At 38.4% G+C, this 15,128-nt stretch overlaps 1 protein-coding gene across 2 annotated transcripts in view; it reads right to left on the reverse strand.

Moving 5' to 3' along the window:
* LOC133287287 (suppressor of RPS4-RLD 1) overlaps positions 1–14,973 on the reverse strand; it is a 32,586-nt gene extending 17,613 nt beyond the window's left edge. For both annotated transcript variants that reach the window (XM_061484867.1, XM_061484861.1), the window contains exons 1-13: positions 14,657–14,973; positions 14,410–14,519; positions 13,579–14,234; positions 13,460–13,504; positions 13,237–13,338; positions 13,070–13,150; positions 12,434–12,500; positions 11,989–12,089; positions 11,760–11,867; positions 9,787–9,857; positions 9,608–9,664; positions 493–601; positions 335–415 (exon numbers count right to left, since the gene is read on the reverse strand). In XM_061484867.1, coding sequence (XP_061340851.1) covers positions 335–415; positions 493–601; positions 9,608–9,664; positions 9,787–9,857; positions 11,760–11,867; positions 11,989–12,089; positions 12,434–12,500; positions 13,070–13,150; positions 13,237–13,338; positions 13,460–13,504; positions 13,579–14,234; positions 14,410–14,519; positions 14,657–14,778 — 1,710 coding nt within the window. In that variant the 5' untranslated portion in view covers positions 14,779–14,973. The remainder of the gene's footprint in view (positions 1–334; positions 416–492; positions 602–9,607; positions 9,665–9,786; positions 9,858–11,759; positions 11,868–11,988; positions 12,090–12,433; positions 12,501–13,069; positions 13,151–13,236; positions 13,339–13,459; positions 13,505–13,578; positions 14,235–14,409; positions 14,520–14,656) is intronic.
* Between the last annotated feature and the right edge of the window lie 155 nt (positions 14,974–15,128).

The following is a 15,128-nucleotide window of genomic DNA, read 5'->3' on the forward strand; positions in this document are numbered from 1 at the left end:
CCTGCAAGTGTTTCTCAGTCAAGAGATACATGATTATTAAACTAAGCAATATGAAGAACAAGAGCAGAAGAGAACAAAACCATATTGTAAAATGCCAACAGAATTTTGCATGTTCACATCAGCAAGCTCTCAATTTTATATTGGAAGGCTATAATCTCTCTTGCTCTAATCTAATGCTGCCCTTGAAAATTTACTACCCCATGCTCTCCACTTCGTCAGTAGATTATTTCACGGTAAAGGAAATGTACTCATGTTGTTCTTGATAAATAGAATACTATCAAGGAAAAAAAAAATCAGGTGTGGTATAAATATACTATTTCACAGTATAACAAACCTGATAAAAGGCAAGGCACTGGAGCACAAACTTATCCATAGAGTCCAATTCCAAATCCAGTGCAGCATCGTAATCCTTGACCTGTGACCATTAAATAAAGTTTTAGACGGACAAATGTGAACCAGCATTTCCCCCAAAAACTAAAATCAAAACCATACCGCCTCTCTGTATTGTCCAACAGCATGGTAGCATGAAGCTCGTAAATATAAACACTCAATGTTGGCACCATCAATGCTCAACCCCATTGTCAAATCCCTGATAGCCTTCCTGTTACAGTCAAACCCGATTTAAGTCAGAAATAAAATCTAGTAGTAGAACATAAAGTTCCAAACCAAAACATTTCAACACTGATCCTCGGTATGAAATATGTTAAAGCAATTTACTTGAATGTGTTGTTGCTATTATAAATTCAAAGCTATCAACAAACCATTTGATACGATGGCCACAACTAATGATGACTATGACAGTACAAGAGCAGCAGAAACAGAGGAGAGGAACATTGAAGATACAAATATGTGTAGGGAACCAAGCATAGCTGAAAGAAGAGCTATTAGAGAAAGGAGAAAGCCACTGAGATTTAGAGATGCATTGTAGATAAAGGAAAGTGTAATAGATGTAATATGACACATAGTTTTGAGACATAGTCAAGTGTGACGTGTAATAGAATAAGTGAGACATGTGGTATTAAAAGGACCCTTTGTGTACAGATGTCGATTATCAAAATAATAACAGAACTGTTCAGTTTTCTTTCTCTCATCTCTGATTCCTCTTCTTTCTCACCTTCTTCTACTTTCTTCTCTTCGATAGCGGGTAAACCCTATCAATTGGTGCTTTCATCACCGAACTATGGCACCGGAAAACACACTCGTTCCATGGATGATCGTTTGGAGAACACACAAGCCGAAGTGGATGTTTTGAAGGAGCAGATGAACAAGCGTTTTCAAGAACTCACGTGCAAATTGGATGTGATTTTTGATAGTTACAGGGAGCATCAAACCACGCACGGTACTGCCAGTTCTCATTCTGCTTGTTCACGAGATCATGCCGCGGCCAAGAACCTACGACTCAAGGTGTCACGTTACGATGGATTACGTGACCCACAAGGTTGGATCTACAAAATCAATCAATTTTTCGATTTCTATGATATGGCTGAAGATCAAAGATTGAAGATCGCAACATTTTATTTTGAGGGAAAGGCATTAGCCTGGTTTCAGTGGGTGAACAAGAACACGGTAGTTGTTTCTTGGACTGGGTTTTGTAAAGCTTTACAAACCAGATTTGGGCCTTCGGAGATGGAGGATTATCAGGGCAAACTGACGAAATTGGTGCAAACCGGCACAGTGATGGAATATCAGGAGCAATTTGAGACACTTTCCAATAAGGTAGATGGATTATCTGAATCTTTTCTCATCAGTTGCTTCATTTCGGGACTGAAATCTGACATAATCCATGATGTTTCGTCTTTTCGACCAACGTCCTTAACCCGTGCCATGTCCATAGCAAAAATTCAAGAATCCAAGTTACTCTTGAAAACTAACCCACCAAAATTACACTCTTCTTACCCTCCTTTGTTACCCACACCCCCGTACCCTTCCAAAACACCACAGCACATAAACACCACCAAGTCTAATTACCCAGTTGCTAATACCAATACACCCCAACCCAATACTAAGCGGCTAACACAAAGCCAAATCCGTGAACGCAGAGAAAAAAACTTATGTTTCCATTGTGGAGACAAGTATTTTTTTGGTCATAAATGCAAGGCCTTTGTCCATATACTGATTGTGCCAGATGAAGAGGAAATAGAGGAAATTAATTCCGTAGCTGATTCTTCCAATTCCTTACCAGGAAGTGATATGAATGAGCATGCTACACACCCTCCTCAAATCAGTTTCCATGCGTTAGCAAGTGTGATTGTTCCTCAAACTTTGAGATTCACAAGCCATAATGGTAAATCTGAATTCTCATTGTTGGTGGATGGAGGAAGCACACATAATTTCATCCAACCCAAACTGGTTTCGACACTGTCTTTATCTGTTACTCATGAAAAGCAATTCGAAGTAATGGTGGGAAATGGTCAAACATTCCAGTGTCAAGGCTTCTGTTCAGCAGTACCTGTACAAATACAACAACACATTTTTTTGGTGGATTTCTACATCTTACCAATCCAGGGAGCTGATATGGTCCTTGGTGTTCAATGGCTGCAAGTCCTTGGACCAGTCACATTGGATTATACTAAGCTTACTATGGAGTTCAAGTGGAACAAAGAAATTATCAAGCTTAAAGGAGAGTCTCATACAGGCCCCATTTCTCTCAATCAGTTTCGAAAAATACACCAGACAGGGCAAGTGGCTTCCTTGTTTCAATTGGAGATGCTGGACACTGTTTCTGATTCTCCCATAGAGGCTCCCATACCACAGGTACAAACACTTTTAGTAGCATTTGATGCACTATTCCATGAACATACAGACTTACCCCCACACAGACATATAGACCATGAAATTCATCTTGAACCCAACACCCTACCTGTAAATGTTAGGCCATATAGATACCCACACTTTCAAAAAAGTGAAATTGAAAAACAAATTGCCCAAATGCTTGATTCGGGATTTATTAAACATAGTAGTAGTCCCTTTTCATCTCCTGTGCTTTTAGTTAAAAAAAAAGATGGCACATGGAGATTTTGTATTGACTATAGGACACTTAATAGCATTACTATCAAAGACAGATTTCCCATTCCAACTGTTGATGAGTTAATGGATGAGTTGGGAGGCTCCCAAATTTTTTCTAAATTAGATTTGAGAGCTGGCTATCACCAAATCCTCCTTAAACCAGATGACACCCATAAAACAGCCTTTAGGACTCACCAAGGCCATTATGAGTTCTTGGTTATGCCTTTTGGGCTAACCAATGCCCCTTCTACATTTCAAGCCACCATGAACCACATCCTTCAGCCTTATTTGCGCAAGTTTGTTGCTGTTTTTTTTTATGACATACTTGTGTATAGTGCATGGCCTGTCCCAAGCCAGGATAAAGGAGGAGGGTTGGCGTCAGGTGTTGCGAACCGGCCGTAAAAAACAGCTATATTTTTATGTGATGAACCTATATGATTTTTCGTTGGGGCGTACCCTTCATAGCGACGCGTTGCATCGGGCCCCGGGTGTAGCGAAAAATGGGCTAGGGTCCTTGCCACAAGGCAAGGCTCTGCATCGGGCCCGGGGTGTAGTGAAAAGTGGGCTAGGGTCCTTTCCCCAAGGCAAGGCGCCAGGTCTTCACCCAGATTTGGTGAGAAGTATGCCAGGGTCCCAACACGCAGATGGGCGAGCGTGGTTGGCAAGCACAGCCCAGGGGTTAAGGATGAGATTGGGAAGCTGGAACATAGGAACCTTAACGGGTAAATTGAGGGAGTTGGCAGATGTTTTTGCTAGAAGGAAAGTGAATATTGTTTGTTTGCAAGAAACTAAGTGGGCTGGAGAAAAGGCCAAGGAAGTGGATGGAACTGGTTTCAAGTTATGGTACACAGGTACGAACAAGAGTCGAAATGGTGTTGGAATTATGATTGATAAAAGTTTCAGAGATAAAGTTGTGGAAGTCAAAAGGAAAGGCGACAGGATTATTCTGGTTAAGCTTGTTGTGGGTGACTTAATCCTGAACATCCTCAGGGTGTATGCACCCCAAATTGGATTGCAACCAACTGATAAAAGTCAATTTTGGGAAGACTTGGAGGAGGTTTTGAGGGGAATACCTCGAGAGGAGAAGATTTTCGTAGGAGGAGATCTAAATGGTCATGTTGGTAAAAGCAATGGAGGTTTTGATAGAATCCATGGAGGTTTTGGCTATGGGACGAGAAACGAGACTGGAGAAGATATCTTGAATGTTGCACTAGCCTACGATTTGATGTTAGTGAACACCTTTTTTCAAAAAAAGGAGTCACACCTAATCACTTATCATAGTGGCCATAATCGTAGTCAGATTGATTTCTTTCTGGCTAGAAGAGAAGATAGAACTTCTTGTGTCGAATGTAAGGTCTACCCTGGAGAGTGTGTCGCTACGCAACATAAGCTGGTAGTCTTGGATGTTCGGTTCAACAAAGTTCGTACAATGAAGAAGAGGGCTCAGAATCCAAGGATAAGGTGGTGGAAGCTTAAGGAGGGAAAAGAGAGAGAGTTCAATGATAGAATGTTGCACGAAGGACCTTGGGAGTTTGATGGAGGAGTAAATGCAATATGGAATGAGATGGCTAAGTGTATTCAAAATTTGGGAAGGAGGGTGTTGGGAGAAAGCAAAGGAAATAGATTTCATACAAAGGAAACATGGTGGTGGAATGGAGAGGTGCAAGAGGCAATTAAAGATAAGAAGGAGTGCTTTAGATCTTTGCATAAAAGTCCCAATGAAGAGAACCTGCAAAAGTTTAGATTGGCGAGAAAAAATACAAAGAAAGCAATGCGAGAAGCTAGAGGCAAGGTTTTCGACGAGTTGTATAAAAATCTTGGGAGCAAGGATGGTGAAAGAGGTATTTATAAACTTGCAAAGATAAGGAATAAGAAAAGTAAAGACCTCACCCAAGTTAGATGCATCAAGGATGAAAATCAAAAACTTCTGGTGAGAGATGAAGATGTAAATGAAAGATGGTTGAAATACTTCAACAAGCTGTTTAATGGGGATGGAGATACAAGCGAGGTGGACTTAGAGGACGCGTATGATGATATGAATAGAAGATTTGTACGCAGAATTAATACACATGAAGTTAAGGAGGCTTTAAAGAGGATGAAGACTAATAAAGCCTTGGGGCCTGATGGTGTCCCTATTGAAGTGTGGAGAGGCCTGGGGGATGTGGCAATAAAATGGTTGACCAATCTTTTTAATAAGATTCTCCAGACGAATAAGATGCCTGATGTATGGAGGAAAAGTATGATTGTGCCTATCTACAAAAACAAGGGAGATATACAGAATTGTTCAAACTATAGAGGCATTAAGCTAATGAGCCATTCTATGAAGTTGTGGGAGAGGGTTATTGAACATCGCTTGAGGAGAGATACCAAGGTTTCTGTAAATCAATTTGGATTTATGCCAGGAAGATGTACCATGGAAGCCATTTTCTTGATGCGATAACTAATGGAAAGATACCGAGAAAAGAAGAAGGACTTGCATATGGTGTTCATAGACCTTGAGAAAGCATACGATAGGGTTCCAAGGAAAGTTTTATGGTGGGTCCTGGAGAAGAAAAAGGTTCCATTAAAGTATGTAAAGGCAATCAAGGATATGTATGATGGGGCTACTACATGTGTAAAAGCTTGTAACGGATCATCAAGTTATTTTCCTATCACGGTAGGTGTACACCAAGGGTCGGCTCTATGTCCTTACCTCTTTGCCTTAGTTATGGATGAACTAACAAAAGATATTCAAGAGGAAGTGCCATGGTGTATGCTTTTTGCAGACGATATTGTGCTTATTGATGAGAGCAAGGAGGGTGTTAATAGAAAACTTGAATTGTGGAGAAGCACATTGGAATCCAGAGGATTCACATTAAGTCGAAGCAAGACTGAGTATATGAAGTGTGAGTTTTCTCTAGTACGAGATGAGGATCAAGAACCTGTGCATTTAAATGGTCAAGAGGTACCCAAAAAAGATGCTTTTAAATATTTGGGCTCCATTTTACAAAACGGTGGAGAGATTGATGAGGATGTAAATCACAGAATCAGAGCAGGGTGGATGAAATGGCGCAGTGCATCTGCATTTTTGTGTGACCGCAAAATCCCCCTGAAGTTAAAAGGAAAATTCTATAAAACGGCAGTAAGACCGGCAATGCTATATGGAGCGGAATGCTGGCCAGCACACAGGCAACATGAGCATAAGATGGGAGTAGCAGAGATGAGGATGTTAAGGTGGATGTGTGGTTACACAAGGATGGATAAGATAAGAAATGAAGATATTCGACGAAAGGTCGGAGTAGTACCGGTAGCCGAGAAGATGAGAGAACATAGATTGAGGTGGTTTGGGCACGTGATGAGAAGACCCATGGATGCTCCTGTAAGAACAGAAGTTTGTTACCAAGAGCTAAACACAAAAAGAGGCAGAGGTAGGCCGAAGCTTACTTGGGGGAAAGTAGTAAAACAAGATTTAATGGAGTGCGATATAGATTGGCGGACAGTATGTCTTAGAACGGAATGGAGAAAAGCTATAAGTATGGTGGAAGGTTAGACCTGCTGTTATTCCTATGTTCCAGATGATCCCTTTTTAGTCCTTTTCCCCTTCATTTCCCCCACTTCTTCTTGTCCCTTTCTTTTTTACTTTTATTTATTTATATATACATATATTTTTATTTTATTTTATTTTATTTTTTATTTTTTATTTTATTTGTTTATTTTTATTTATTTATTTATTTTTTGCTTTTTTACTTTTTTTCAACCGTTTTGTATCTTTCATGTGGGTTCATCTACCACCGACCCCAATTAATTTGGGATAAAGATGTTGTTGATGTTGATGTTGATGTTGATACTTGTGTATAGTGCCTCTATGGATCTGCATATACAGCATTTACAACAGGTCTTAGTTACTTTGCAAACTCACCAATTCTTTATCAAAAAGAGCAAATGTTCTTTTGCTCAAAGGGAGGTTGAATATTTGGGTCATATTGTATCTGACAAGGGTATGAGCATGGATCAGAATAGTAAAGCCATCCTAGAATGGCCAGTACCCAGAAATGTCAAACAACTCCGAGGAATACTTGGCCTCACAGGCTATTACAGGAAATTTGTTCAAGGATATGCAAACATTGCAGCCCCTTTAACAGATTTGCTTAAACATGATGCATTTCTCTGGTCCACAACTGCTCAAACAGCATTTGAAGCTCTCAAGGCAGCCATGGTTTCTGCTCCAGTGTTGGCCTTGCCAAATTTCAATCAAGACTTCATTATTGAGACTGATGCATCTGACCTGGGTGTGGGTGCTGTCCTTCTTCAAAATGACCATCCACTTGCTTATTTTAGCAAGAAGTTGTCTTTGAAAATGCAGAGGGCAGCAGCATATGTCAGGGAACTATATGCCATCACAGAGGCAGTGAAGAAATGGCGCCAGTATTTGTTGGGAAGGAGGTTTCTTATTAGGACAGATCAGAAAAGTTTAAAAGCTCTATTGGACCAAGTAATTCAGACTCCAGAGCAGCAGTATTATCTCACTAAGCTCTTGGGATTCCAATACTCCATAGTGTACAAACCAGGCAAGGAAAATAGAGCAGCTGATGCCCTCTCCAGACAGCCTGAAATCATGAGCTTTATGGCACTCTCCATACACCAATTTGTCCTTTTAGATGAGTTAAGAGAAGAGAATTTACATTCTGAATTTTTCAAGCAACAGCAGCAATTGTTATCCAATTCTCAAACTGTAGACCATGGTTTAGAGATCAGAGATGGGTTATTATTAAAAAAAGGAAAGTTACTTCTTGATCCTCATTCACCCTTGATTCATAAAATTCTGCAGGAATGTCACTCCACACTAACTGGAGGTCATTTAGGCATTCAGAAGACAGTGGCTCGGGTCTCTACCAGCTTTTTCTGGAATGGCATGCAAAAGGATGTTAAGAAATTTATTCACTCTTGCCTTGTGTGTCAACAAGCCAAGATTCCCACACAAAAGCCTGCAGGTCTCCTCCAACCCATTCTGATACCCGAAAGAGTATGGGAAGACCTCTCTATGGATTTCATCATTGGACTTTCTAACTCCCATGGACATACAGCAATCTTGGTAGTTGTGGATAGGCTCTCCAAGATGGCACACTTTGGATCCTTACCAAAAAAATTCAATGCTGTCAAGGTGGCCAATCTTTTTACAGATATGGTTTGTAAACTCCATGGCATTTCAAAGTCTCTCTTTTTAGATAGAGACCCTATATTCCTCAGCAAATTCTGGACAGAATTGTTTGAGTTGAGTGGAACTAGTTTGAGAAGATCTACTGCATATCATCCACAATCGGATGGTCAATCGGAAGTAGTCAATCGAGTACTGGAACAATTTTAAAAATGCTTTGTATCGGATTCTCCTAAAACCTGGTCCAAGCTGCTGCCATGGGCAGAACTATGCTACAATAATGCCTCTCATTCATCAACCAACATGTCACCATTCAAAGTTGTCTACGGCCGTGAACCTCCTGGAGTTTTGGATTATATCCCTACTACTGCTACAACACCAGCAGTGGACTCCTTACTGACTGATAGACAGACATTACTGCAGCAGTTGAAAAGCAATTTACAAAGGGCTCAGCAAATGATGAAACAACAAGCAGACAGCCATAGGAGAGATGTTCATTACCAGCCAGGTACCTTAGTTTGAGTACGTCTCCATCCATATAGAGAACAATCACTTGCTGGCCGTCTTTCGAACAAGCTGAACTACAGATACTTTGGACCATTTCCCATTGAAAAAAAAGTTGGGAAGGTTGCTTACAAACTTACATTACCTATCCATCATACCTTCCATGTGTCACTCCTCAAACCCTTTCAAGGAGACCAAAATACCCGTCCATTTCCTTTACCCGAAATATTTACGGGTGGTTTACCAGTCATGCAACCCAACCAAATTCTGGATACCTGACAGAAAAATGATGGCACTGCTGAAATTTTAATCCAGTGGGAGGGAATGCCTAGTGAGCAAGCTACCTGGGAGAGTGTGGAAGAGTTCCAACAACAGTTTCCTACCTTCAACCTTGAGGACAAGGTTGTTTTCAATGGTGGAAGTATTGATACGATGGCCACAACTAATGATGACTATGACAGTACAAGAGCAGCAGAAACAGAGGAGAGGAACATTGAAGATACAAATATGTGTAGGGAACCAAGCATAGCTGAAAGAAGAGCTATTAGAGAAAGGAGAAAGCCACTGAGATTTAGAGATGCATTGTAGATAAAGGAAAGTGTAATAGATGTAATATGACACATAGTTTTGAGACATAGTCAAGTGTGACGTGTAATAGAATAAGTGAGACGTGTGGTATTAAAAGGACCCTTTGTGTACAGATGTCGATTATCAAAATAATAACAGAACTGTTCAGTTTTCTTTCTCTCATCTCTGATTCCTCTTCTTTCTCACCTTCTTCTACTTTCTTCTCTTCGATAGCGGGTAAACCCTATCACCATTATAATTCAATGCCACTATATCTCAATGTTTTCGTTACTTGTATTCATGGACCCAATCATCAAGACTATTGAAAGCATGCAACAAGAAACAGTAACGTCAAATAAATATCCAATTAGTCAGCAGTTATGATTGAATTAATACCTATGCTCTCCCATTGCATGGAATAAAAGGCCACGCAAATGATAAGCTCTTGCAAACCTAACATCAAAACTCAAAAGCAATCAGCCTCAGATAAAGAGCTAACGGGCACAAAGTACATCAAGTGTGATGAATCAGCTAAAAAAATGATAGTGTAATACTGTTTCATTCACGACAATTACCTCCCATCAATTTGCAGCACCTGATTTAGACATTCCTGAGCTTTTGTTGGATTAGATAAGTCTTGATAGAACTGGCAAAAACCTCACATTCAGAATAAAACTAGCAACCAAAATCATCTAACATAGTAGCTCTAGCCTCTAAGCGTATAACTGAAAATAAAAAGGAAAAAAAGGTGTTCCATAGCATACTTAATATCTATAAGCCAAAGACTGATAGATCTTGATGAGCTGCCAACACCACTCATTTAGAACAAGGATAGTAACAAAAATCATCATAAAGAAGAGTTTTAAGCCAATAACTGATAATAAAAACTATAAATAATGTTTTTATTTTTTATATATTTTTATTCATTCAAAAACACTTTTTGAGACAAATAAAGATGCACATATGAATTTCTATTATTTAGCCTTTTGTTCTTGATTTTTATCTTGCAAGACATATAATATGGTCCATTTATTCTAATTTAAAATTTTACCTAACTCAACTTCTTATGACTTTGTGTTAGTTTATCACTTAATGTACTATATAATATAAATAAAATATTTAATTGTCATTAGTTCAACCATGATTCAACCAAGGTCAGACGAGTAAAGCATGAACCAGTGTGTTCACCGATTCAATGACTGGTCTGGTTTTTAAAACAATAGAATTAAGCAATGTTATTAAACTCAACCCCGTTATTAACCCGGTCGAGGTATTGGGTCACTCGTTCAACTGCATGACCCGGTAAGTAAAAAAATGATACCAATTCCAAATATTTTAATATTAAAACAATAAATTACACATCATTGTCCAACAAAAGATCAATCAAACATATAATACTTGTGATACTTGTGCTTCAAGTTCAGTAGACGACATCTCTAATTATAAATCAAATCAAAATTCGTTGCATATTACATAATCAAGATAATAATTAGTGTTGCAGGTACATAACCTATGTAACTCAATAAGCAACATATCACTCAAATATTTCAAAAGAAAACAAACCATTTGTGTGTGAGAGTGAAAAAAAGAAAAGAATCAATTGATGAGAATAAACTCTCTTTTTTATGAACCGGGCCGGGTCATCGGTTTTTACAAAAACCGGCCGAGTCGCACCGATTCCATTACATGGTCAGTCCATTATGAAAATCAGACCGCTTTATATGACCGGTTCACCAATTTCCAGGTCGACCTGGCCAGGTCAACCCGGTTTTTGTAACATTGGAATTAAGCCTCTAAGAGCATGTTTGGCACATATTTTTTTAAGCTAAATGCTACTTTTAAACTAAAGTTAAGAAAAAAAGCTTAAACAATAAAGCTAAAAGTTGTTTAGTGATTATATAAAGTTGTTCCGAGGGTTTTGAAGAAGGGAAGATCAAATAATTTGTTATTAGGATGGATTATTAGGGTAAAGAGTAAAATTGGTAAATACAAATTTAGAATAAGGGTGAAACTGAAAAATAAATATGAGAACTTTAAAAAGCTAGTATATATCTTAAAAAAAGCTCCTTTTGGGAGCTAAAGAGGAGCTTTTAGCTTTTGCTTTTTTTTAGTCATTATAACAAAAAACTCTTTTCATAATAAGAGTTTTTGTAAAAACATGTTTGGCTAAAATTCTGCTTATAAAGAAAAGAAAAGTTAAAAATAAGTCTTACCAGACAGGCACTAAGTAACTAAAACAAAAATGTAGATGAGAACTAAGCTACTAAGCTGGCATGAAAGGGAAACTTCAACTCAAATTTAATTCGTGAATTATAATACAGGCAGAAATGGCACTGATGAATGTAGTGAAGAAAGATATGATTAGAGACCACAGAGCATACAAGCATACAACTGATCACATTTCAATTTCAAATCAAAAAATAATACCCATACAGATAATCCAGGATTTTCAGAATCAAGCTTCTTGCTAAGTTAACAACATCTAAATGTTACATTCATTTCTGCAACGCGCCAACACTCTATCAGTACAAGTAAGGTCGATAGATACCTGAGTCAGGTGCGCCCATGCTTCAAGGAAATTTCTATCAAGTTGAAGTGATTTTAAATGTACTTCCTCAGCTTTCTTATATTCACCGATTGAGGATAATGCTAAACCCTGTTAAAGATGATGTTTGCTCAGCGAAACAATGAAAACACATTTTCATCTAAAAGAACAGAAAACCAACATCAAGGGTTCATAACAAATAAGGACTCAAATGTTAAGACTTAGGACCCACCAAATATGTGTAAGCCGACTTATTATCACTGTCTAGCTGCACACAAGCTGAAAGGTCTTCAACTGCAGCATCAAACTCTTTAAACTTGAAATTGACAATTCCTGCATTGAATTTTATGAAAACATACATTGAACATATATAAGTAGCTACTATCTACAAAGAAATCATTAGCTCAACGTTATCACCACAAGAATCAAATTCCCTAAACTTGAAATTAACAATGAGATCTCAAACAAAATACAGGATAATATTAATAATAAAGACTATAAATTCAGTACACATAAAACTAATCAAATCCCTCTGTCTAGACTTCTAGGAGCTACCACAAGATACATGCATCAGCCCATCATAGTAAATAAAAAAAGAGAAAGGAGGCATAATTAATTAGTCCAGCATAATAAGTAATCCAAATTACAAAACGAAGACTCGGTGTCAGACAAGATACCTCTCTCGTGTAAAATATCTGCCGAGTTGGATTCAAACTCTAATGCCTTAGTCAAGTCTTCAATAGCCTGATATAGAAAACAGTTGTCATAGTCACATTTATGGGTTGTTATTTGTCCAAGAAAATCATATACAATCAGAAGTGACTCAAGTGAGTAATCACAAGAAGCAACAAGCATTTCAATCTTTTCATATTTCAATCTTCTTTTGAATTGGAACATATGATAAGATCACAAAGGCCAGAGTTACATATTGGAATAAGATGAATCTATCACATCAAAAGACCACATAACTCTTAACAACCGCATTAGTTTAGTTTAGCACCAAAAACATAAACTGTTCACTTTTTAGGAATTCAACTAAAAAGCATTACGTGGTAAAGCCTAACCCATACCAAACTTCACTTAAAAGAAGTAAATTCACACATAAATAAAAACCAAATTTCCCTGTGATTTTCATTTTCTGTAATAGAATTGGTGTATTTTGTGTATCAATGGACCTCACTTAAGATAAAGCCTTGTTTAACAAATAGCCAATTATTAAGACAAAACAAAAAAAAATCAATCAGAAATGATATTAACATAAAACTTCAAACAAAATGTTAGATAGATCCTAAGATAGAGTAAGCCACCCTCACCTCAACAAACTCCCCCAAGGCTGCCCGGGCCTGACCTCTCCTCTTCCATGCCTCACCAGCCGATGGATTAAATTGGATAGCCTAAGATAAATAACATAATAGCTACTTACAAATAGAGGAAATATCTATATCTTTCTGTCCCTTTCAGATAGTGTTTGTTCAAATACCTTTGTAAAATCAGCTATAGCAGCATCAAGTTCTCTCTTGAACGCATATGATGTCCCTCTTCCTATCAAAGCCTCAGGATATGCAGGGTCCTCTTTCAGTATCTGCATATACGATGGAGACAAGGCCACAGTTTGACATTTATTAAAAGAGAAAAGGAGGATAAGATAATAAGTAAATTAAAGGAAGACACCGTAAGTATAACTAGGGAGGACAACATTGCACCTGGTCGAAAATGGATATGGCATGAGCATATTTACCTTCATTAACCTGCGAAACAACTACAATATCATATGTCCTATTAAACACGTAAATACAGCAATACAGGAGTTTTGAAAACAAACCTCTGCTATTCCCCGTGAGAGCCGAAAATCTACACTTATAGACTTTGTCTTTGAAATCCGAGCAGCACTGAACTTCTTATTTTTCCTTGATTCACCATTTTTTTCATGGGAAAAAATAAACTTACTACTTGGCTTTCTAATAATCTCAGCGACCTCTATTGATTCACTAGACTCGCTACTATTGGTAAATACTTTATCACACGATTCTGAAGTGTCACTTGAGTCATTACATGATTCAGAATTATAACTCAATTTATCAATAACATCAGGGCCTCCGTTCACTTGGCCATCGCATTTACTAGACTCTCCATCTTCACCATTTAATTCATTTATTGAGTCAAATTTATCAGTAGACTTCAGCAAGACCTCAGATTTAACACTTGTATTGCCACATAATTCAGCTTGAGCACTCAACCTATCTTGATTCTCACAAGATTCAGTCGAGTTCCTATTACTCTGAGAATCTGATTCAGATTGTGGCATAGGCAATCCATTGGTTTCATGCAATACATTGTTGCCTTGTTTTGCTGTGATCAAAAGCTCTTCAAGTTCTAACAACTGCTTCAAATCTGCAGACTGATGCTGAGCATTTTCATACCCTTGCTCCCATACTAATAGTGCATCTTCTTTCCTTCCCAAAGCAGAAAGCGCATGACCTAGATGACAGAATAAATCGCTTTTATGAGTTTCATACATGACCTAGCTCATCAACCACCTCTGTTATTCTTATGAGAGCTTAAATTGCTTTTCCTCTGATACTGCATAGATTATTATACAAAAGCAGTTAAAAAGAACCAGAAACTGTCGAACGAATTTGATAGGCAAAGAGACCTTTGAGAATGTAAGCTTGAAGAAGCATGGGGTCAAGCTGAAGCGCTCTGTCGCAATCCTTAATTACGTGCTTGTGCAACTCCAATTGGCTGTAACAGAAGGCTCTGTTGCTGAAAGAAAGCACCAGAATAAAATTGCACATCAAATTAGCATTCCCGAGAGAAAATTAATCATAATAATAACCAAAAAAAATAAAAAAAATTGGAATTGTGGAGGAATAGAGGTACAGAGAAGTGTGTATGCTCACCACATGTCTTGAATTGCGCCAGACTGAGACACAAGCGAGTCGAGGATTCGAATGGCCTTGGACCAGTCCTTGGAGATGCAGAGCCTGGCTAGCTCGGCTCGCTGGGAGGTAGCAGCAGCCATGGGTGAAGAAGAGAAGCGAGGTGGGCAGATCGGTGAGGATGTGTATGTGTGTTGTTACTCTTTGGCCTGCTTTCTACGGGGTGGGATCAAAAAGAAATTTGGGGCTGAAGGGCGCAAGGGTAAAGTAGAGAAAGCATTGGTTAAGAGCTCGAATCTTTAGTAGGAAGCAAGGGTGCCTGAACTGGAATTGGAATGACCGATGAGGCGCGTAATGCGTGGCATGCACGCACACCGAAGGTGCAATCAGCTTAAAGCTAGGAGAAGAGTGACAAAATGGATTGTGATTTCCAAATTCCTCAAATTGATTTAGGTGGTATATTCGAGTAAGATTCTAAAAAAAATTGATTTTG

The sequence above is a fragment of the Gastrolobium bilobum genome, unplaced genomic scaffold, assembly GCF_033153095.1.
Source record: "Gastrolobium bilobum isolate Gb01-03AN ecotype WA unplaced genomic scaffold, APGP_CSIRO_Gbil_v1 utg2810, whole genome shotgun sequence".
In the NCBI taxonomy this organism is placed as follows: domain Eukaryota; kingdom Viridiplantae; phylum Streptophyta; class Magnoliopsida; order Fabales; family Fabaceae; genus Gastrolobium; species Gastrolobium bilobum.